The sequence below is a fragment of the Schistocerca serialis genome, chromosome 6 (assembly GCF_023864345.2).
Source record: "Schistocerca serialis cubense isolate TAMUIC-IGC-003099 chromosome 6, iqSchSeri2.2, whole genome shotgun sequence".
NCBI classification, from domain to species: domain Eukaryota; kingdom Metazoa; phylum Arthropoda; class Insecta; order Orthoptera; family Acrididae; genus Schistocerca; species Schistocerca serialis.
In genome coordinates, this window is record NC_064643.1 from 109,060,984 (window position 1) to 109,084,693 (window position 23,710).

General features: G+C 58.5%; 1 protein-coding gene across 1 annotated transcript in view; it reads left to right on the top strand.

Moving 5' to 3' along the window:
• Nucleotides 1–23,710, top strand: part of LOC126484670 (uncharacterized) — a 119,010-nt gene that overhangs the window by 83,086 nt on the left and 12,214 nt on the right. Inside the window, exon 5 of the mRNA XM_050108263.1 lies at nt 20,656–20,713. Coding sequence (XP_049964220.1) covers nt 20,656–20,713 — 58 coding nt within the window. The remainder of the gene's footprint in view (nt 1–20,655; nt 20,714–23,710) is intronic.

Here is a 23,710-nt window from a genome sequence, read left to right on the forward strand (position 1 = left end):
ATTCTTCCTTTTCGCAAATATTTGGCTCTTTATTTCTGAAAACGAGGCACCTTTAGAGTGTGTGGTCAGGCAGTAACCTAAGCGACAGTTTAAATTGCTGCGATTGAATGGAGGAGCATTTACCACAGAACAACAAGAAAAGAGAAGCTCAACTCCCGTGTTAAAAGAGGGCAACACCACAGTCTAACATAACAGTCGCGACTCTTCGCCCCGATTTTGTTGCCTACAGCGTCAGCAGCGCCCCAAGCGGCCGGTAGGTTAAACTGTGAGTTCGGCGCGATCGTGAAAGCGAATAGTGATTGTTTATTTTGATTTATACAATGGTTTTTACCATCGGGAGCGTTTGTAATAAATTGCAGCAACAACAGGAAGAAGACACCACAGCTGTCTTTTTTTTAGGTTTCCTAAGGATCCTGAGAGGTATATACCATCATGTTACTAAACTCTATCGTCAGGACTCACTTGCAAACTATATGTGTATAAATGATGAATGTTTCGTTTTAGGAGCAGAAAATGGCTAGTTAATAGCAGACGAGAAGACCTTATGAAGAAAGACCCAGTTTACCTGTATAATAATATTAGGATTTGTTCGCTACATTTCGAACAAAAAAATGGTCCAAATGGCTCTGAGCACTATGCGACTTAACTTCTGAGGTCATCAGTCGCCTAGAACTTAGAACTAATTAAACCTAACTAACCTAAGGACATCAGACACATCCATGCCCGAGGCAGGATTCGAACCTGCGACCATAGCGGCCGCTCGGCTCCAGACTGTAGCGCCTAGAACCGCAAGGCCACTCCGGCCGGCACATTTCGAACAAAACCAGTTCATGAACTCAGACAATAACAAACTCGTTGGAATGCAGTACCCACACTGTTTGACATTACAAATAAGCCACCTCAACTGACGATGAAGAGGAAACTAACACAAAGATTCGACAGTTTTTATTGCCATTTCAAAAGCTATGAAGACAAATTTGGAAACTTGGTTATTTGCAGTGAAAATGTTTGTTTATTTTTGAGGGATTGTGAAAATCAGATGGCTTCAGTTTTTGATGAACATTCTCACAAGAAAAACTGTGGTGAATTATATGTGGACTTGTTGATGGCTATCCCAAGTTTTCCTCCTGGATGTTGTGAAGAAACTAAGCTGCTGTTGATCAAGATATTTGTTAAAGTGAGACTCGTTTACCGGCTCAAATATTGGAATTAAGACTTAGTTTCTAACAACAAGAAAGCAAATAAGAAGCTGAAGAGGTTGGCTCATTTGGCTGCTGATTTCTTTGGTATGTATTTCATTCACTTCTGTTGTTAGTCACTTAATTTTCGTTGCTTCTTTCGTGTGATGACATTATTTTGTTAGTACCTTGTTCACTGACAGATTGTTTGAAAATTAATCAAATATTTTGTTTTTCGTGATAGGTAATGTAATCAAATCATTATAATGTTTTCAGCATATTTCTCCCACTATTTGGCAGTTGGTTGTCCCACTTAGAATAATATAAAGATGTAGGTCATACTTGTGGCAACAGGCGACAATGAGAAACACAGTAGGCCTACAGAACGATAAACGAGCTGTCGATCGCTTTTGCATGTAGAGATACATGTCTGTGCTTCTTACATGTGAAACTGTATTTTTATATTCTTTTGATATCAACGTGGTAAGCTGCAATTCTGTCCAATGTCACAAGTGTTTCTTCACGAATGTGTAGTAGTTTGTCACTCTATTAATGGTTTTTGTCCGTACTTGCGCTTATTTTAGAATTATTTTTAGAAGGATATATGCCTTCTGATACTAAACAAAGCCTTGGAGGCAAGAAAATAACTCAAAAAATTCGGAAATGACGTAGGAAATGGATGCAAACAAACATTATGCTTACGACGCGTCTGACGTTCACCTTACCTGCCGCTTGGAGCGCTAGTGTCGCTCCGTCTGTCAAACGGCAACAACTTTTACACCAGTGAGTGTCGCGACTGTTACGTTAGACTGTGGCAACACTGACCGATAGCAGCGCCCCTAGTGGTATGGAGGTGAACTAAAAAAGGATAACATTGTGTGTTGCATCCCTCCTAGCTTATGTACGCTGCTTTTTTTTCTTTTAATTTTCTTATCTCAGTTTTATGGGCGTTTTATGTAATTATTTTGGCTAGCATAATAATAGCTAATATAAACACAGCTATAGCACACTGCAATACAGCAGTGACAACCTATTATTCAGGAATATTTGTACCGGTAGTCCAATTTAACTGCAACAATTTTATTTAGCTTCAGCTATTTAAGTTACAAGCTTGTTTCGACTTACTGTCAGTTTCAAATTTTGCGTCTAGTTTTCATGACGCACAAAACATCCTGGAGCTCTTATATGTTGATATAAATCAATATAAGTGTGTCAGTTTACAAGTCTATTCTTGACGTTTGCGTCTGACAGTCGCTGCTTCTATGATCTTTACTTGAGCAGCAACTGTCAGGCGCAAACATCAAGAATAGACTTGCTAACTGACACACTTACATTGATTTCTATCAACATATAAGAGCTCCAGGACGTTTTGTGCGTTACAAAAGCTAGACGCAACACTTGAAACTGTAGTCTAAATAACTGTCACAGGCTAAATAAAAAGTGTTGCATATAAATTGGACCACAAATATTCCTGAATAATGTCATACTTTGACATCTTATAAGCTGTGGGGTCAATGGAAGAAAAAAAACTATTATTAAGAGAATAATTGGCAGTTAAAGAGGTTCAATTAAGAAATCTTTGTCACAGTGTTAATGAATGAAGAACTCTAAAATTTGTTACAACCATGTCCAGGACTGTAATTTCTGAGTAATTGCCCAGGAAACGTGCACTACTGACCATTAATTTATTAAAAAAGTTCCTACATCTTACAACTGTAAACGCTTCAACACAAAAAAGAAGACGTCAACATTAAGCACCAAAAATAGGAAAGGTGGATAAAAACAGTGAAATGAAAACAAAACTTACTTTTTATTTGTTAAGCACACAATAAAAAGTTCACTATGAGCAACAGTTTCACCTGATTCACTACTGATATTAACAATTTCACATGGAACACCTGCCACACGTTTTGGAAACTCACCCCTGTTTAGCCTATGCCTAGTTTTATTCATAAAATCTTCCTCGAAAAAATGATCTTCACAAACAAAATAAGTAGCACAATTCATATCAGGTCACAGTTTACAAACACTTATCCGCTTCAGACACAATCCTTGAAGTAGTTTGGAAACCTGTTGAAATGCTTGTTCCTAACTTTCTCCGTCAAACCGACGTAATATCCAGATGAACAGCCAGGGAATTTACAGTACTATTTCTACGTCAATTTTTTGTGTTGATTATACTGAAAAACATAACATTCTTCATCAAATAATACTCCTACTGAAATATCAAAGTTATTTAAGTAAGCAAACAGAAATCACACAGCTTCATTCACAACAGAAGACAATACATTTCACTTATAGGCTACGAGATTACTTACTGAAAATTAAATGTCTTACTTAGGATTAATTGTGGACATTTTTTCTGCAGGAAATCTCTTGAGTTGCACAGTGAACTTTGTGAAATTTAAAGCAATAAACCTGTTTATAATGAAGATGAGTAGTAATTAAATATGAAACATATACAAAAACGACTGTAAAGGCAGGTCCACACTGAGCGCGCCATGCCGTGCCGCGCTGCGCAGTGTTTCGGCTGTTGTCGGTACATCAAAGGAAGTGGCGTGTTTGCACGCACTCAGTTTAGACGGGGCTTTGGCTCGCTCCATCTTCAGACCGTGTGCGCGATCCAACTGGAACACAGTTCGGGCCTCGGAGCGGCGCGGTGGGGCGCGGACGGCGCACTCCTCTCTGCTACAGCTGTGCACGGGCTGCAGCAGCGCGGCGCAGCATGGCGCGGCGGGGCGCGGACGGCGCACTCCTTTCTGCTACAGCTGTGCACAGGCTGCAGCAGCGCGGCGCAGCGTGGCGCGGCGGGGCGCGGACGGCGCACTCCTCTCTGCTACAGCTGTGCACAGGCTGCAGCAGCGCGGCGCAGCGTGGCGCGGCGGGGCGCGGACGGCGCACTCCTCTCTGCTACAGCTGTGCACGGGCTGCAGCAGCGCGGCGCAGCATGGCGCGGCGGGGCGCGGACGGCGCACTCCTCTCTGCTACAGCTGTGCACAGGCTGCAGCAGCGCGGCGCAGCGTGGTGCGGCGGGGCGCGGACGGCGCACTCCTCTCTGCTACAGCTGTGCACGGGCTGCAGCAGCGCGGCGCAGCGTGGCGCGGCGGGGCGCGGACGGCGCACTCCTCTCTGCTACAGCTGTGCACAGGCTGCAGCAGCGCGGCGCAGCGTGGCGCGGCGGGGCGCGGACGGCGCACTCCTCTCTGCTACAGCTGTGCACGGGCTGCAGCAGCGCGGCGCAGCATGGCGCGGCGGGGCGCGGACGGCGCACTCCTCTCTGCTACAGCTGTGCACGGGCTGCAGCAGCGCGGCGCAGCATGGCGCGGCGGGGCGCGGACGGCGCACTCCTCTCTGCTACAGCTGTGCACAGGCTGCAGCAGCGCGGCGCAGCGTGGCGCGGCGGGGCGCGGACGGCGCACTCCTCTCTGCTACAGCTGTGCACGGGCTGCAGCAGCGCGGCGCAGCATGGCGCGGCGGGGCGCGGACGGCGCACTCCTCTCTGCTACAGCTGTGCACAGGCTGCAGCAGCGCGGCGCAGCGTGGCGCGGCGGGGCGCGGACGGCGCACTCCTCTCTGCTACAGCTGTGCACGGGCTGCAGCAGCGCGGCGCAGCATGGCGCGGCGGGGCGCGGACGGCGCACTCCTCTCTGCTACAGCTGTGCACAGGCTGCAGCAGCGCGGCGCAGCGTGGCGCGGCGGGGCGTGGACGGCGCACTCCTCTCTGCTACAGCTGTGCACGGGCTGCAGCAGCGCGGCGCAGCATGGCGCGGCGGGGCGCGGACGGCGCACTCCTCTCTGCTACAGCTGTGCACAGGCTGCAGCAGCGCGGCGCAGCGTGGCGCGGCGGGGCGCGGACGGCGCACTCCTCTCTGCTACAGCTGTGCACGGGCTGCAGCAGCGCGGCGCAGCATGGCGCGGCGGGGCGCGGACGGCGCACTCCTCTCCGCTACAGCTGTGCACAGGCTGCAGCAGCGCGGCGCAGCGTGGCGCGGCGGGGCGCGGACGGCGCACTCCTCTCTGCTACAGCTGTGCACGGGCTGCAGCAGCGCGGCGCAGCGTGGCGCGGCGGGGCGCGGACGGCGCACTCCTCTCCGCTACAGCTGTGCACGGGCTGCAGCAGCGCGGCGCAGCGTGGCGCGGCGGGGCGCGGACGGCGCACTCCTCTCTGCTACAGCTGTGCACGGGCTGCAGCAGCGCGGCGCAGCATGGCGCGGCGGGGCGCGGACGGCGCACTCCTCTCTGCTACAGCTGTGCACAGGCTGCAGCAGCGCGGCGCAGCGTGGCGCGGCGGGGCGCGGACGGCGCACTCCTCTCTGCTACAGCTGTGCGCGGGCTGCAGCAGCGCGGCGCAGCTTGGCGCGGCGGGGCGCGGACGGCGCACTCCTCTCTGCTACAGCTGTGCACAGGCTGCAGCAGCGCGGCGCAGCGTGGCGCGGCGGGGCGCGGACGGCGCACTCCTCTCTGCTACAGCTGTGCACGGGCTGCAGCAGCGCGGCGCAGCATGGCGCGGCGGGGCGCGGACGGCGCACTCCTCTCTGCTACAGCTGTGCACAGGCTGCAGCAGCGCGGCGCAGCGTGGCGCGGCGGGGCGTGGACGGCGCACTCCTCTCTGCTACAGCTGTGCACGGGCTGCAGCAGCGCGGCGCAGCATGGCGCGGCAGGGCGCGGACGGCGCACTCCTCTCTGCTACAGCTGTGCACAGGCTGCAGCAGCGCGGCGCAGCGTGGCGCGGCGGGGCGCGGACGGCGCACTCCTCTCTGCTACAGCTGTGCACGGGCTGCAGCAGCGCGGCGCAGCATGGCGCGGCGGGGCGCGGACGGCGCACTCCTCTCTGCTACAGCTGTGCACAGGCTGCAGCAGCGCGGCGCAGCGTGGCGCGGCGGGGCGCGGACGGCGCACTCCTCTCTGCTACAGCTGTGCACGGGCTGCAGCAGCGCGGCGCAGCATGGCGCGGCGGGGCGCGGACGGCGCACTCCTCTCCGCTACAGCTGTGCACAGGCTGCAGCAGCGCGGCGCAGCGTGGCGCGGCGGGGCGCGGACGGCGCACTCCTCTCTGCTACAGCTGTGCACGGGCTGCAGCAGCGCGGCGCAGCATGGCGCGGCGGGGCGCGGACGGCGCACTCCTCTCTGCTACAGCTGTGCACAGGCTGCAGCAGCGCGGCGCAGCGTGGCGCGGCGGGGCGCGGACGGCGCACTCCTCTCTGCTACAGCTGTGCACGGTCTGCAGCAGCGCGGCGCAGCATGGCGCGGCAGGGCGCGGACGGCGCACTCCTCTCTGCTACAGCTGTGCACAGGCTGCAGCAGCGCGGCGCAGCGTGGCGCGGCGGGGCGCGGACGGCGCACTCCTCTCTGCTACAGCTGTGCACGGGCTGCAGCAGCGCGGCGCAGCATGGTGCGGCGGGGCGCGGACGGCGCACTCCTCTCTGCTACAGCTCTGCACGGGCTGCAGCAGCGCGGCGCAGCATGGCGCGGCGGGGCGCGGACAGCGCACTCCTCTCTGCTACAGCTGTGCACCGGCTGCAGCAGCGCGGCGCAGCATGGCGCGGCGGGGCGCGGACGGCGCACTCCTCTCTGCTACAGCTGTGCATGGGCTGCAGCAGCGCGGCGCAGCGTGGCGCGGCGGGGCGCGGACGGCGCACTCCTCTCTGCTACAGCTGTGCACGGGCTGCAGCAGCGCGGCGCAGCATGGCGCGGCGGGGCGCGGACGGCGCACTCCTCTCTGCTAGAGCTGTGCGGCGCAGCGTGGCGCGGCGGGACGCGGACGGCGCACTCCTCTCTGCTACAGCTGTGCACGGGCTGCAGCAGCGCGGCGCAGCATGGCGCGGCGGGGCGCGGACGGCGCACTCCTCTCTGCTACGGCTGTGCACAGGCTGCAGCAGCGCGGCGCAGCGTGGCGCTGCGGGGCGCGGACGGCGCACTCCTCTCTGCTGCAGCTGTGCACGGGCTGCAGCAGCGCGGCGCAGCGTGGCGCTGCGGGGCGCGGACGGCGCACTCCTCTCTGCTAGAGCTGTGCGGCGCAGCGTGGCGCGGCGGGACGCGGACGGCGCACTCCTCTCTGCTACAGCTGTGCACGGGCTGCAGCAGCGCGGCGCAGCATGGCGCGGCGGGGCGCGGACGGCGCACTCCTCTCTGCTACGGCTGTGCACAGGCTGCAGCAGCGCGGCGCAGCGTGGCGCTGCGGGGCGCGGACGGCGCACTCCTCTCTGCTGCAGCTGTGCACGGGCTGCAGCAGCGCGGCGCAGCGTGGCGCTGCGGGGCGCGGACGGCGCACTCCTCTCTGCTACAGCTGTGCATGGGCTGCAGCAGCGCGGCGCAGCAGTGGCGCGGCGGGGCGCGGACGGCGCACTCCTCTCTGCTACAGCTGTGCACGGGCTGCAGCAGCGCGGCGCAGCATGGCGCGGCGGGGCGCGGACGGCGCACTCCTCTCTGCTACGGCTGTGCACAGGCTGCAGCAGCGCGGCGCAGCATGGTGCGGCGGGGCGCGGACGGCGCACTCCTCTCTGCTGCAGCTGTGCACGGGCTGCAGCAGCGCGGCGCAGCGTGGCGCTGCGGGGCGCGGACGGCGCACTCCTCTCTGCTACAGCTGTGCATGGGCTGCAGCAGCGCGGCGCAGCAGTGGCGCGGCGGGGCGCGGACGGCGCACTCCTCTCTGCTACAGCTGTGCACGGGCTGCAGCAGCGCGGCGCAGCATGGCGCGGCGGGGCGCGGACGGCGCACTCCTCTCTGCTACAGCTGTGCACGGGCTGCAGCAGCGCGGCGCAGCATGGCGCGGCGGGGCGCGGACGGCGCACTCCTCTCCGCTACAGCTGTGCACAGGCTGCAGCAGCGCGGCGCAGCATGGTGCGGCGGGGCGCGGACGGCGCACTCCTCTCTGCTGCAGCTGTGCACGGGCTGCAGCAGCGCGGCGCAGCATGGCGCGGCGGGGCGCGGACGGCGCACTCCTCTCTGCTACAGCTGTGCACAGGCTGCAGCAGCGCGGCGCAGCGTGGCGCGGCGGGGCGCGGACGGCGCACTCCTCTCTGCTACAGCTGTGCACGGGCTGCAGCAGCGCGGCGCAGCTTGGCGCGGCGGGGCGCGGACGGCGCACTCCTCTCTGCTACAGCTGTGCACAGGCTGCAGCAGCGCGGCGCAGCGTGGCGCGGCGGGGCGCGGACGGCGCACTCCTCTCTGCTACAGCTGTGCACGGGCTGCAGCAGCGCGGCGCAGCATGGCGCGGCGGGGCGCGGACGGCGCACTCCTCTCTGCTACAGCTGTGCACAGGCTGCAGCAGCGCGGCGCAGCGTGGCGCGGCGGGGCGTGGACGGCGCACTCCTCTCTGCTACAGCTGTGCACGGGCTGCAGCAGCGCGGCGCAGCATGGCGCGGCAGGGCGCGGACGGCGCACTCCTCTCTGCTACAGCTGTGCACAGGCTGCAGCAGCGCGGCGCAGCGTGGCGCGGCGGGGCGCGGACGGCGCACTCCTCTCTGCTACAGCTGTGCACGGGCTGCAGCAGCGCGGCGCAGCATGGCGCGGCGGGGCGCGGACGGCGCACTCCTCTCTGCTACAGCTGTGCACAGGCTGCAGCAGCGCGGCGCAGCGTGGCGCGGCGGGGCGCGGACGGCGCACTCCTCTCTGCTACAGCTGTGCACGGGCTGCAGCAGCGCGGCGCAGCATGGCGCGGCGGGGCGCGGACGGCGCACTCCTCTCCGCTACAGCTGTGCACAGGCTGCAGCAGCGCGGCGCAGCGTGGCGCGGCGGGGCGCGGACGGCGCACTCCTCTCTGCTACAGCTGTGCACGGGCTGCAGCAGCGCGGCGCAGCATGGCGCGGCGGGGCGCGGACGGCGCACTCCTCTCTGCTACAGCTGTGCACAGGCTGCAGCAGCGCGGCGCAGCGTGGCGCGGCGGGGCGCGGACGGCGCACTCCTCTCTGCTACAGCTGTGCACGGGCTGCAGCAGCGCGGCGCAGCATGGCGCGGCAGGGCGCGGACGGCGCACTCCTCTCTGCTACAGCTGTGCACAGGCTGCAGCAGCGCGGCGCAGCGTGGCGCGGCGGGGCGCGGACGGCGCACTCCTCTCTGCTACAGCTGTGCACGGGCTGCAGCAGCGCGGCGCAGCATGGCGCGGCGGGGCGCGGACGGCGCACTCCTCTCTGCTACAGCTGTGCACGGGCTGCAGCAGCGCGGCGCAGCATGGCGCGGCGGGGCGCGGACGGCGCACTCCTCTCTGCTACAGCTGTGCGGCGCAGCGTGGCGCGGCGGGGCGCGGACGGCGCACTCCTCTCTGCTACAGCTGTGCACGGGCTGCAGCAGTGCGGCGCAGCATGGCGCGGCGGGGCGCGGACGGCGCACTCCTCTCTGCTACAGCTGTGCGGCGCAGCGTGGCGCGGTGGGGCGCGGACGGCGCACTCCTCTCTGCTACAGCTGTGCACGGGCTGCAGCAGCGCGGCGCAGCATGGCGCGGCGGGGCGCGGACGGCGCACTCCTCTCTGCTACGGCTGTGCACAGGCTGCAGCAGCGCGGCGCAGCGTGGCGCGGCGGGGCGCGGACGGCGCACTCCTCTCTGCTACAGCTGTGCATGGGCTGCAGCAGCGCGGCGCAGCGTGGCGCGGCGGGGCGCGGACGGCGCACTCCTCTCTGCTACAGCTGTGCACGGGCTGCAGCAGCGCGGCGCAGCATGGCGCGGCGGGGCGTGGACGGCGCACTCCTCTCTGCTACAGCTGTGCACAGGCTGCAGCAGCGCGGCGCAGCATGGTGCGGCGGGGCGCGGACGGCGCACTCCTCTCTGCTACAGCTGTGCACGGGCTGCAGCAGCGCGGCGCAGCATGGCGCGGCGGGGCGCGGACGGCGCACTCCTCTCTGCTACGGCTGTGCACGGACTGCAGCAGCGCGGCGCAGCGTGGCGCGGCGGGGCGCGGACGGCGCACTCCTCTCTGCTACAGCTGTGCATGGGCTGCAGCAGCGCGACGCAGCATGGCGCGGCGGGGCGCGGACGGCGCACTCCTCTCTGCTAGAGCTGTGCGGCGCAGCGTGGCGCGGCGGGGCGCGGACGGCGCACTCCTCTCTGCTACAGCTGTGCACGGGCTGCAGCAGCGCGGCGCAGCATGGCGCGGCGGGGCGCGGACGGCGCACTCCTCTCTGCTACGGCTGTGCACAGGCTGCAGCAGCGCGGCGCAGCGTGGCGCTGCGGGGCGCGGACGGCGCACTCCTCTCTGCTACAGCTGTGCATGGGCTGCAGCAGCGCGGCGCAGCAGTGGCGCGGCGGGGCGCGGACGGCGCACTCCTCTCTGCTACAGCTGTGCACGGGCTGCAGCAGCGCGGCGCAGCATGGCGCGGCGGGGCGCGGACGGCGCACTAGTCTCCGCTACAGCTGTGCACAGGCTGCAGCAGCGCGGCGCAGCATGGTGCGGCGGGGCGCGGACGGCGCACTCCTCTCTGCTGCAGCTGTGCACGGGCTGCAGCAGCGCGGCGCAGCATGGCGCGGCGGGGCGCGGACGGCGCACTCCTCTCTGCTACAGCTGTGCACGGGCTGCAGCAGCGCGGCGCAGCATGGCGCGGCGGGGCGCGGATGGCGCACTCCTCTCTGCTACAGCTGTGCACGGGCTGCAGAAAGCGCGGCGCAGCATGGCGCGGACGGCGCACTCCTCTCTGCTACAGCTGTGCACAGGCTGCAGCAGCGTGGCGCAGCGTGGCGCGGCGGGGCGCGGACGGCGCACTCCTCTCTGCTACAGCTGTGCACGGGCTGCAGCAGCGAAGCGCAGCATGGCGCAACGGGGCGCGGACGGCGCACTCCTCTCTGCTACAGCTGTGCACAGGCTGCAGCAGCGCGGCGCAGCATGGCGCGGCGGGGCGCGGACGGCGCACTCCTCTCTGCTACAGCTGTGCGGCGCAGCGTGGCGCGGTGGGGCGCGGACGGCGCACTCCTCTCTGCTACAGCTGTGCACGGGCCGCAGCAGCGCGGCGCAGCATGGCGCGGCGGGGCGCGGACGGCGCACTCCTCTCTGCTACGGCTGTGCACAGGCTGCAGCAGCGCGGCGCAGCGTGGCGCGGCGGGGCGCGGACGGCGCACTCCTCTCTGCTACAGCTGTGCATGGGCTGCAGCAGCGCGGCGCAGCGTGGCGCGGCGGGGCGCGGACGGCGCACTCCTCTCTGCTACAGCTGTGCACGGGCTGCAGCAGCGCGGCGCAGCATGGCGCGGCGGGGCGCGGACGGCGCACTCCTCTCTGCTACAGCTGTGCACAGGCTGCAGCAGCGCGGCGCAGCATGGTGCGGCGGGGCGCGGACGGCGCACTCCTCTCTGCTACAGCTGTGCACTGGCTGCAGCAGCGCGGCGCAGCATGGCGCGGCGGGGCGCGGACGGCGCACTCCTCTCTGCTACAGCTGTGCACGGACTGCAGCAGCGCGGCGCAGCATGGCGCGGCGGGGCGCGGATGGCGCACTCCTCTCTGCTACAGCTGTGCACGGGCTGCAGCAGCGCGGCGCAGCATGGCGCGGACGGCGCACTCCTCTCTGCTACAGCTGTGCACAGGCTGCAGCAGCGCGGCGCAGCGTGGCGCGGCGGGGCGCGGACGGCGCACTCCTCTCTGCTACAGCTGTGCACGGGCTGCAGCAGCGCGGCGCAGCATGGCGCGGACGGCGCACTCCTCTCTGCTACAGCTGTGCACAGGCTGCAGCAGCGCGGCGCAGCGTGGCGCGGCGGGGCGCGGACGGCGCACTCCTCTCTGCTACAGCTGTGCACGGGCTGCAGCAGCGCAGCGCAGCATGGCGCGGCGGGGCGCGGACGGCGCACTCCTCTCTGCTACAGCTGTGCACAGGCTGCAGCAGCGCGGCGCAGCATGGCGCGGCGGGGCGCGGACGGCGCACTCCTCTCTGCTACAGCTGTGCACGGGCTGCAGCAGCGCGGTGCAGCATGGCGCGGCGGGGCGCGGACGGCGCACTCCTCTCTGCTACAGCTGTGCACAGGCTGCAGCAGCGCGGCGCAGCGTGGCGCGGCGGGGCGCGGACAACACACTCCTCTCTGCTACAGCTGTGCACGGGCTGCAGCAGCGCGGCGCAGCATGGCGCGGCGGGGCGCGGACGGCGCACTCCTCTCTGCTACAGCTGTGCACAGGCTGCAGCAGCGCGGCGCAGCGTGGCGCGGCGGGGCGCGGACGGCGCACTCCTCTCTGCTACAGCTGTGCACGGGCTGCAGCAGCGCGGCGCAGCATGGCGCGGCGGGGCGCGGATGGCGCACTCCTCTCTGCTACAGCTGTGCACGGGCTGCAACAGCGCGGCGCAGCATGGCGCGGCGGGGCGCGGACGGCGCACTCCTCTCTGCTACAGCTGTGCACAGGCTGCAGCAGCGCGGCGCAGCGTGGCGCGGCGGGGCGCGGACGGCGCACTCCTCTCTGCTACAGCTGTGCACGGGCTGCAGCAGCGCGGCGCAGCGTGGCGCGGCGGGGCGTGGACGGCGCACTCCTCTCTGCTACAGCTGTGCACGGGCTGCAGCAGCGCGGCGCAGCATGGCGCGGCGGGGCGCGGACGGCGCACTCCTCTCTGCTACAGCTGTGCGGCGCAGCGTGGCGCGGCGGGGCGCGGACGGCGCACTCCTCTCTGCTACAGCTGTGCACGGGCTGCAGCAGTGCGGCGCAGCATGGCGCTGCGGGGCGCGGACGGCGCACTCCTCTCTGCTACAGCTGTGCGGCGCAGCGTGGCGCGGTGGGGCGCGGACGGCGCACTCCTCTCTGCTACAGCTGTGCACGGGCTGCAGCAGCGCGGCGCAGCTTGGCGCGGCGGGGCGCGGACGGCGCACTCCTCTCTGCTACAGCTGTGCACGGGCTGCAACAGCGCGGCGCAGCATGGCGCGGCGGGGCGCCGACGGCGCACTCCTCTCTGCTACAGCTGTGCACGGGCTGCAGCAGCGCGGCGCAGCATGGCGCGGCGGGGCGCGGACGGCGCACTCCTCTCTGCTTTAGCTGTGCACAGGCTGCAGCAGCGCGGCACAGCGTGACGCGGCGGGGCGTGGACGGCGCACTCCTCTCTGCTACAGCTGTGCACGGGCTGCAGCAGCGTGGCGCAGCATGGCGCGGCGGGGCGCGGACGGCGCACTCCTCTCTGCTACAGCTGTGCACCGGCTGCAGCAGCGCGGCGCAGCGTGGCGCGGCGGGGCGCGGACGGCGCACTCCTCTCTGCTACAGCTGTGCACGGGCTGCAGCAGCGCGGCGCAGCGTGGCGCGGCGGGGCGCGGACGGCGCACTCCTCTCTGCTACAGCTGTGCACGGGCTGCAGCAGCGCGGCGCAGCATGGTGCGGCGGGGCGCGGACGGCGCACTCCTCTCTGCTACAGTTGTGCACGGGCTGCAGCAGCGCGGCGCAGCATGGCGCGGCGGGGCGCGGACGGCGCACTCCTCTCTGCTACAGCTGTGCACTGGCTGCAGCAGCGCGGCGCAGCATGGCGCGGCGGGGCGCGGATGGCGCACTCCTCTCTGCTATAGCTGTGCACGGGCTGCAGCAGCGCGGCGCAGCATGGCGCGGTGGGGCGCGGACGGCGCACTCCTCTCTGCTACAGCTGTGCACAGACTGCAGCAGCGCGGCGCAGCGTGGCGGGGCGCGGACGGCGCACTCCTCTCTGCTACAGCTGTGCACGGGCTGCAGCAGCGCGGCGCAGCGTGGCGCGGCGGGGCGCGGACGGCGCGCTCCTCTCTGCTACAGCTGTGCACGGGCTGCAGCAGCGCGGCGCAGCGTGGCGCGGCGGGGCGCGGACGGCGCACTCCTCTCTGCTACAGCTGTGCACGGGCTGCAGCAGCGCGGCGCAGCATGGCGCGGCGGGGCGCGGACGGCGCACTCCTCTCTGCAACAGCTGTGCGGCGCAGCGTGGCGCGGCGGGGCGCGTACGGCGCACTCCTCTCTGCTACAGCTGTGCACGGGCTGCAGCAGCGCGACGCAGCATGGCGCGGCGGGGCGCGGACGGCGCACTCCTCTCTGCTACAGCTGTGCACGGGCTGCAGCAGCGCGGCGCAGCATGGCGCGGCGGGGCGCGGACGGCGCACTCCTCTCTGCTACAGCTGTGCACAGGCTGCAGCAGTGCGGAGCAGCGTGGCGCGGCGGGGCGCGGACGGCGCACTCCTCTCTGCTACAGCTGTGCACGGGCTGCAGCAGCGCGGCGCAGCATGGCGCGGCGGGGCGCGGACGGCGCACTCCTCTCTGCTACAGCTGTGCACAGGCTGCAGCAGCGCGGCGCAGCATGGTGCTGCGGGGCGCGGACGGCGCACTCCTCTCTGCTACAGCTGTGCACAGGCTGCAGCAGCGCGGCGCAGCATGGCGCGGTGGGGCGCGGACGGCGCACTCCTCTCTGCTACAGCTGTGCACAGGCTGCAGCAGCGTGGCGCAGCACGGCGCAGCGGGGCGCGGACGGCGCACTCCTCTCTGCTACAGCTGTGCACAGGCTGCAGCAGCGCGGCGCAGCATGGCGCGGCGGGGCGCGGACGGCGCACTCCTCTCTGCTACAGCTGTGCACAGGCTGCAGCAGCGCGGCGCAGCATGGTGCGGCGGGGCGCGGACGGCGCACTCCTCTCTGCTACAGCTGTGCACAGGCTGCAGCAGCGGGGCGCAGCATGGCGCGGCGGGGCGCGGACGGCGCACTCCTCTCTGCTACAGCTGTGCACAGGCTGCAGCAGCGCGGCGCAGCATGGCGCGGCGGGGCGCGGACGGCGCACTCCTCTCTGCTACAGCTGTGCACAGGCTGCAGTAACGCGGCGCAGCATGGCGCGGCGGGGCGCGGACGGCGCACTCCTCTCTGCTACAGCTGTGCACGGGCTGCAGCAGCGCGGCGCAGCGTGGCGCGGCAGGGCGCGGACGGCGCACTCCTCTCTGCTACAGCTGTGCACGGGCTGCAGCAGCGCGGTGCAGCATGGTGCGGCGGGGTGCGGACGGCGCACTCCTCTCTGCTACAGCTGTGCACAGGCTGCAGCAGCGCGGCGCAGCGTGGCGCGGCGCTGCGCGGACAGCGCACTCCTCTCTGCTACAGCTGTGCACGGGCTGCAGCAGTGCGGCGCAGCATGGCGCGGCGGGGCGTGGATGGCGCACTCCTCTCTGCTACAGCTGTGCACAGGCTGCAGCAGCGCGGCGCAGCATGGCGCTGCGGGGCGCGGACGGCGCACTCCTCTCTGCTACAGCTGTGCACAGGCTGCAGCAGCGCGGCGCAGCATGGCGCGGTGGGGCGCGGACGGCGCACTCCTCTCTGCTACAGCTGTGCACAGGCTGCAGCAGCGTGGCGCAGCACGGCGCAGCGGGGCGCGGACGGCGCACTCCTCTCTGCTACAGCTGTGCACAGGCTGCAGCAGCGCGGCGCAGCATGGCGCGGCGGGGCGCGGACGGCGCACTCCTCTCTGCTACAGCTGTGCACAGGCTGCAGCAGCGCGGCGCAGCATGGTGCGGCGGGGCGCGGACGGCGCACTCCTCTCTGCTACAGCTGTGCACAGGCTGCAGCAGCGGGGCGCAGCATGGCGCGGCGGGGCGCGGACGGCGCACTCCTCTCTGCTACAGCTGTGCACAGGCTGCAGCAGCGCGGCGCAGCATGGCGCGGCGGGGCGCGGACGGCGCACTCCTCTCTGCTACAGCTGTGCACAGGCTGCAGTAGCGCGGCGCAGCATGGCGCGGCGGGGCGCGGACGGCGCACTCCTCTCTGCTACAGCTGTGCACAGGCTGCAGCAGCGCGGCGCAGCATGGCGCGCCGGGGCGCGGACGGCGCATTCCTCTCTGCTACAGCTGTGCACAGGCTGATGCAGCGCGGCGCAGCATGGCGCGGGGGGGCGCGGACGGCGCACTCCTCTCTGCTACAGCTGTGCACAGGCTGCAGTAGCGCGGCGCAGCATGGCGCGGCGGGGCGCGGACGGCGCACTCCTCTCTGCTACAGCTGTGCACAGGCTGCAGCAGCGTGGCGCAGCACGGCGCAGCGGGGCGCGGACGGCGCACTCCTCTCTGCTACAGCTGTGCACAGGCTGCAGCAGTGCGGCGCAGCATGGTGCGGCGGGGCGCAGATGCCGCACTCCTCTCTGCTACAGCTGTGCGCGGGGGGTACAGCAGCACGGCGCAGCACGGCGCGGCATGGCGCACTTTGTGTGGACCTGCCTCAACCATGGACTTCAGTACAGAGCAAGACGATGTGATATCAATAATCGCCATTGGACAGTTCTCATTGGTCAATTGCAGCTTCATTTGACCCATAGCGGCTCTAGTGGTCTGGAAGGAACTACCTGGCTTGTTGCCTCTGCTCCCACATAGCTTTCACCCCTGTGCAATTACATTCATATTCTTTCTCGTCACAAAGTCGATAGCCACTCATGGGTTCGACGATATTACGCGTGGCGTCAAAATGACGTCATGTTTGCGGCAATTATTGGGAAAAGGTGCGGTAATTTCAGAGTCCACTCTTCATCGGTGCACTGTGATTGCACAATGGAATTCTTTCCGAAGCAGTCCATAATTCGTATTTATTGTCTCTGGCTATTGCCATGGGTACTGCTTTGCTCTCTGTTGATTGATACATTTAACTGTTTTTGTATACGTACTTTGCTTAGTTCTTTATGACAAGATAACATAGTCCCAGAACACTTTGTGCTAAATATATCTCACACTGGACAAGTTGTGCATAAATACTCTCCATGTTGATACTTCACTTCGGCCATCCTCTCTCACCATATTCACCGCCACCTTAACCAGCACCACCTCCTGCCCCTTACCCAATGTGGCTTCTGGCCTTCCTTCTCCACTGACGACCAGCTCCTTAACCCTACCAATCTTCTTTCCACCCAACTTAACTCCCGTCGCTCCACTATCTTTGTTTCCCTTGATCTCCAGAACGCCTATGACCGTGTCTGGCATCCCGGGCTCCTCTTCAAACTCCAGACCTATGCTCTCCCCATCAACTTTGTCTGTCTCGTTGCTTCCTTCCTCTCCCATCGTCCCTCCTACGTGACTATCCACAATTCCAACTCCCGTACTTTCTATCCCTCTGTCGGCGTGCCCCAAGGTTCTGTCCTTTCCCCTCTCCTCTATCTCCTGTACACTGCCAATATGCCCAAACCTCCCCCACCTGTCCATCTTCTCCAGTTTACTGATGACACCACCTTCCTAGCCTTTTATCCTACCCTTCAATGGTCCCAACGTACCCTCCAAACCCACTTCGACCAATTCACCGCATGGTGCAACCAGCGGTTCCTCCATATCAATGCCTGCAAGACCCAGGCGATCATCATAGGCCGCACCACCCGCTCCTTCTGCCTCCATGATTTCTACCTCACCATTTATGGCCGTCCTATCCACCTCACTCCTACCCTCAAATACCTTCGCCTCACACTCGACCGCCACCTCACCTGGACTCCTAATCTCCTTACCATCCAAAACAAAGCTCACAACCGCCCCCACCTCCTGAAATTCGGTCCGGCCAGATGTGGGGTCTGCATCCTTCCACTATTCTTCACACCTACAAATCCTTGATCTGCCCCATCCTCTGTTATGCCAGCGTAGCTTGGATTTCCTTCCCTCCCTGATTCTATAAAGCCCTCCAAATCCTCGAACGCCATGCGCTCCGCCTCGCCTTCCGCATCTGCCTTCCGTCCCCTACACGCATTCTCTACGACCTCATCCCCTTCCCCCCGCCCTCCCTCTCTTGTGCACCCTTTCAGTGTCTCTGCACTCCATCCTGCCCTGTCTTCCCTCTTCATCTCCCACCACACGTGTCTCCTGCCTCTTCGTGTACCCACTGACGCCCCTACTCTCTTCATCCCGCCGCTTCCCCAGCTGCCCCATGCTCTCCCCTCCTTTTCCATCCTCTCTGACCTTTCCCTCGGCAGGTCCCACCTGGCAGTTTTACTCTTCGTCGTGTGTGCTACAAGTGGGTTTTAAGTGTGTTGTTCTGGAGTGTTTTTGATACTGTGGCCGACTTTTAACCTGTGCATGTCCATTCAGTGTCTTCTCTGTGTTTTAAGAATCGCCGACTGTGTTTTTTTTTAACTTTCTGGTGACTTTTTTAAGTGTCCCCCATGAACGTCTCCACGTCAGTCTATTTTTACTTCCATTTTCTCGCTTTACTCTATTTTCTGTTCCCCTTTTTTATCGCCTTATGTATGTAACATTTTATTCTTATTTTAGTTGCCATGTCACTCGGCTGAAGAGTGCCAGATTGTGCGCTGACAGCCCTCCCCTGCCCATATGGGGCAGGGGAATGAAATCACAAGAAAGAAAAAAAAAATACTTCACTTTGCTGTGCCACTCACAGAGCGTGTGTTATTCATCTTTTTTCACACTGTAAACTCCATGACAAAAATGTACAGAGATAGAAAAAAAAACTTTATAATCTTAATTGCAGCCCCAGAATATATTTGTCGCTCACTTCCAGAGGAGAAGAAAAAATTATAGAAACAAAATAAGTTCAAGTCTTGCAGAATGTGATTGAAAAAAATGTCTAACAACTGAAATGGGCACGTAAGCTCAGTGGCCCCATTGGTGTTACTTGAGAGGAGTAGGCTATGTGGTGGCATTAGGTTTCACCCTCTCCCTTCTCTCATCATCATCCAATGCAGACATAACACTATACTATACATGCATATGTTCCACTCACCTACACTCCACAAATACACATACAATACAGCTCTCATACATCTGCAACCATGAAGGAAGGAAGGTTATAGTTCCAGAATGAGATTTTCACTCTCCAGTGGAGTGTGTGCTGATATGAAACTTCCTGGCAGATTAAAACTGTGTGCCCGACCGAGACTTGAACTCAGGACCTTTGCCTTTCGCGGGCAAGTGCTCTACCATCAGAGCTACCGTAGCACGACTCACACCCGGTCCACACAGCTTTACTTCTGCCAGTATCTCATTTCCTACCTTCCAAACTTTACAGAAGCTCTCCTGCGAACCTTGCAGAACTAGCACTCCTGAAAGAAAGGATACTGTGGAGACAAGGCTTAGCCACAGCCTGGAGGATGTTTCCAGAATGAGATTTTCACTCTGCAGAGGAGTGTGCGCTGATATGAAACTTCCTGGCAGATAAAAACTGTGTGCCCGACTGAGACCCGAACTCGGGACCTTTGCCTTTCGCGGGCAAGTGCTCTATCCTTTCTTTCAGGAGTGCTAGTTCTGCAAGGTTCGTGGAGAGCTTCTGTAAAGTTTGGAAGGTAGGAGACGAGATACTGGCAGAAGTAAAGCAGTGAGGACCAGGCATGAGTTGTGCTACGGTAGCTCAGATGGGAGAGCACTTGCCCGCGAAAGGCAAAGGTCCCGAGTTCGAGTCTTGGCCGGGCACACAGTTTTAATCTGCCAGGAAGTTTCAAAGGTTATAGTGTTTAACATCCCATCCACAATGAGGTCATTGGTGAAAGAGCACAAGCTCAGATTTGGGAGTATAGGGACGTAAGTCGGCGATGCCCCTTCAGAAGAGCAAGATCAACATTTTGGGGAAATCACAGGAAACCTAAATCTGGATGACAGGATGAGAATTGGATTGTCATCCTCCTGAATGTGAGTCTAGTGTGGTAACCACTGTGCCACCTTGCTCCGTCTCCACAAGGAAAGGGGCCAGTGTAAGCAGAAGGAGATTATGCTCTCCAACAGGTGGGTGAACCCAACCTGTGTGATATCTCAGCCAACAATGCCACATGAAATTTAAATTTTTACTGTGTTATAACAACTCTGGCCAAAGCCTTAGGCGAAATAAATTCCACCAAATGCACAACACCGCTTTAAGCATTAACTCAATTAGTTCATTCATGTTGCACATTCCTCTGATCCCTTACAAACATTTCAATAGCCAACAATGATGGTAATAACTATGAAAATTCCAAAAGAGCAAACTGTATAAATAAATAAATAAATAATTTGTGCAACAGTCTTGAGTTACCATCGTTTTAGTATTGACATAATTTGTATGTACATTTTGTATCGATAAATATATGAATGTGATCAAAAGATATGCAAGTTATAAGTGTAGCTGTAGAAAAAATTGTAGGTAAAATATTGATGTATCATGGTGTATCCTAGAATAGTGTATTGCATTGTGTATTAGACAGTCAGAGCATAGCACTGACTATTTTCATTTTAATGTTGAGCAAGTTTGAAATTTTATCACATAATTGTGACAAAGTGAAGAACTGACTGGGATGAAGAAACTAATTCCTCAAACTGGGAGGGTCCCAGTTAAAGAGGGATGTCTGTTAGCTCTGTTTACAACTTTTATTTGAAATATTTATCTATTCCTTTTGTGCTGCATGATCCATGTTGTGATGTATCTCTCAGATGAGGACCAATATGTTTCTGTATTTGCACACACTCAGTAGAAAATTATATTAGAGATTAAATAAAATGTAGAATGAACTGTATGGTTACTGTCAGTGTTAATAGATTTCCTACCACAAGTGCATCATTTATTAATGGAAGTACTGTTAATTCTATTATCTATTATAATTTAACCAATAAACTATTTACAATGGTGTGTACGTGCTAATAATAACATTGTTTTGTAGTGTGCTGATGATTACGCCTGCTGTGACGGTTGCTGCCTCTCAGGAGTATGTGAGTACAGTGAGTATATCACATATAAACCATTACAGCTTCTCAAAGTAATAGAAAGTTAAAACATTCACACTCCTCGAGAGCTGATGAAAATTACTTTAGTGTATTTGAATGAATCTTTTAATTATTCTCCCTTTCCTAACTTAGGTACTTCTTATGATCAGCTTCAACAAATCCCCCCTTCCAATTCTAGGAAGTTTATCTGCATCTAAGACGTCAGAAGCTATATACACATTTTTAGAACATTGTGACTAGTTACAGAGGTCCTTGTGTTCACATGTTAGCAAGCATGATTAAAATAATTACTCACTAATGTTAAAATTTGTGTGAAGCTACAATTATCACACATGTCTGAGAGAACAGGACATATGCCCATATTCTGAGTTCTTTCATCATCATGCTACTTGTAACATGGGAACTTCCATTTGTAATACTATGCTTTCGTAGCTTCCAAGTGCCTTAATGCTAGACCGTAAAGAAAAATATTACTACAATAATGGAAACTCATAACAGAAATATGAACAATTAAAAAACATGCACATGCATGTACACAAAAACACACACACACACACACACACACACACACACACACACACACACACACACACACACACACATGTTGGTGTAACAAAAGTCATGGTATACCATCTAATATTGTGTTGGACTTCATTTTGCCTGGCGTAATGCAGCAGTTCGACATAGCATGGACTGAAAAAGCCTTTGGAAGTCCCCTTCAGGAATATTGAGCGATGCTGCCTCTGTAGCCATCCATAATTGCAAAAGTGTTGCCAGTGCAAGATTTTGTGCACAAACTGACCTATCAGTTATGTTCCATAAACGTTCAATGGGATTTACGTCAAGCGATTTGGGTGGCCAAATCATTCACTCTGATTGTGCAGAATGTTTTTCAAAACAATCATGAACAATTGTGGCCTGGTGACATATTTGGGAATATCATGCTCTTGAATGACTGCCAACAGTCTCCAAGTAGCTGAACATATGAACACTAAATACTTTCAACTGCCAAAATAGCTAAAATCATTTATTCATATAGATGACCAGTTTTGGCAATTCTCTGTTTCCACCTTCTGATCTGAAGATGGCAACAGAAAATTGCCAAAACTTATCATCTGTATTGATAAATGACTTTTAGCGATCTTGACAGTTGAAAATTTATTCAGTTTTCATAAAACTACAGGTTGCCCCCACACTAATGATGTCAGAAGTGTATAGCTTGAACATAATCATTTCCAGTCAGTGATCAGTTCAGTTGGACCAGAGGACCCAGCCCACACTGTTATGAAACTAGAGTGCCTTGTTGACAACTTGGGTCCATGGCCTCATGGGGTCTGTACCACACTCAAACCTAACGATCAGCTCTTACCAACTGAAATCTGGGCTCATCTGACCAGGCCACAGTTTCCAGTCATCTAGGCTCCAACCGACATGGTCATGAGCACAGGAGAGACGCTGCAGGCAAAGTCGTGCTGTTAGCAAAAGCACTCACATCGGTCTCTGCTGCCATAGCCCGTTAACACTAAATTTCACTGCACTGTCCTAACGGATACATTCAGCATTGTTGCTTGTCTATTAGCAGTGACAACTCTACACAAACGCTGCTGCTCTCAGTCATTAAGTGAAGCCATTGGCCACTACGTTGTCTGTGGTGATAGTATTCTCTTGTCAGTGTGGATCTCAGAGTACTGAATTCCTTAACAATTTCTGAAACAGGATGTCTCACGTGTCAAGCGCCAGCTACCATTGTGCATACAAATTCTGTTAATTCCCATTGTGTAGCCGTAATCATGTCTGAAACCTTTTTGCATGAATCTCGTGAGCACAAATGACAGCTCTGCCAATGCACTGGCCTTTTATATCTCATTTATGCAATGTTACCACTGTCTGTATATGTGCAAATCACTGTCCCATGACTTTTGTCACACAGTGTACACATGCACATGCACAGGTACTATTACCCATCTTGTCAGTCTAGGATGCTCCTGTGTACTCTGAAGCAGAATGAATATTCAAATGGTGCAACTTTTTGTTTATGAGCCCATTTACTATTCAGTTCCTCCAATGTATGGTGTAGCATTGCCTTTACTTATTTTTATTACTTTCACTCTATATACAGCAAGTACTCAATTATCCAAGTTAATACAGACCTGTGAATGCACTAACAACTGAAAACATGGATAATTTAAAATTCGCGTGTTTTTACTGGAAACTGCTGTTTACTGTATTTGTAAAACATGGTAATGTCAGATTTGAAAGCCCACTTCATTACTTACACATTACTTCTTGTAAAATGACAACTTATCTTAAAAATTAAATCTAAAACACACAGTATTTTGTGTCACTTGTTTTCAGTTCACTTTCAGGAAATACTTGTCTAGTTTTCTAATGTTTTCTATATTATAATATTTCTGCTCTGGTTCAGAGTTAAGCATCAAAAAAGTTTAGTAATGGAACTGACAAAAGCAGCAATATTATGAGGAAAGACAAGATATATTGATAAAGAAAATGAAATGAATAAAAGTTTTACTTTAAATTTGACATAGCTGATTTACAACAAATTGTAACTGGACTTCGTAAATCATGAAATGATAATGAAGGCAGTTTCTATGATTGGTCATGCAGATTTACGTATAGGCTGCTACAATGGTGACCAATTAATCATATCATCTCAACAATTTGTTGAATGTATTCTAATCTCTGGCTTAGTTTGTACCCTATATATCTCCTTTCTAATACCTTGAAAGATATTCTCTGATGACTGCCCAGCCAGTTATGTTTGCTGATGATATTTCAGAACTCTTTGAAAAGCAAAATGTTTGAGAAGTTCCGGAATGGTGTTATAAACACACTCAGCAACCTAGATACATTATTTCAACAAAATGGCCTTAAACTTAACTTTTCAAAATCCTTGTTTACACAATTTAGAACTAAACAATCAAAAATAGCATTGTGTATAATACTGCATGCATGTATAAAGATAATGCACTG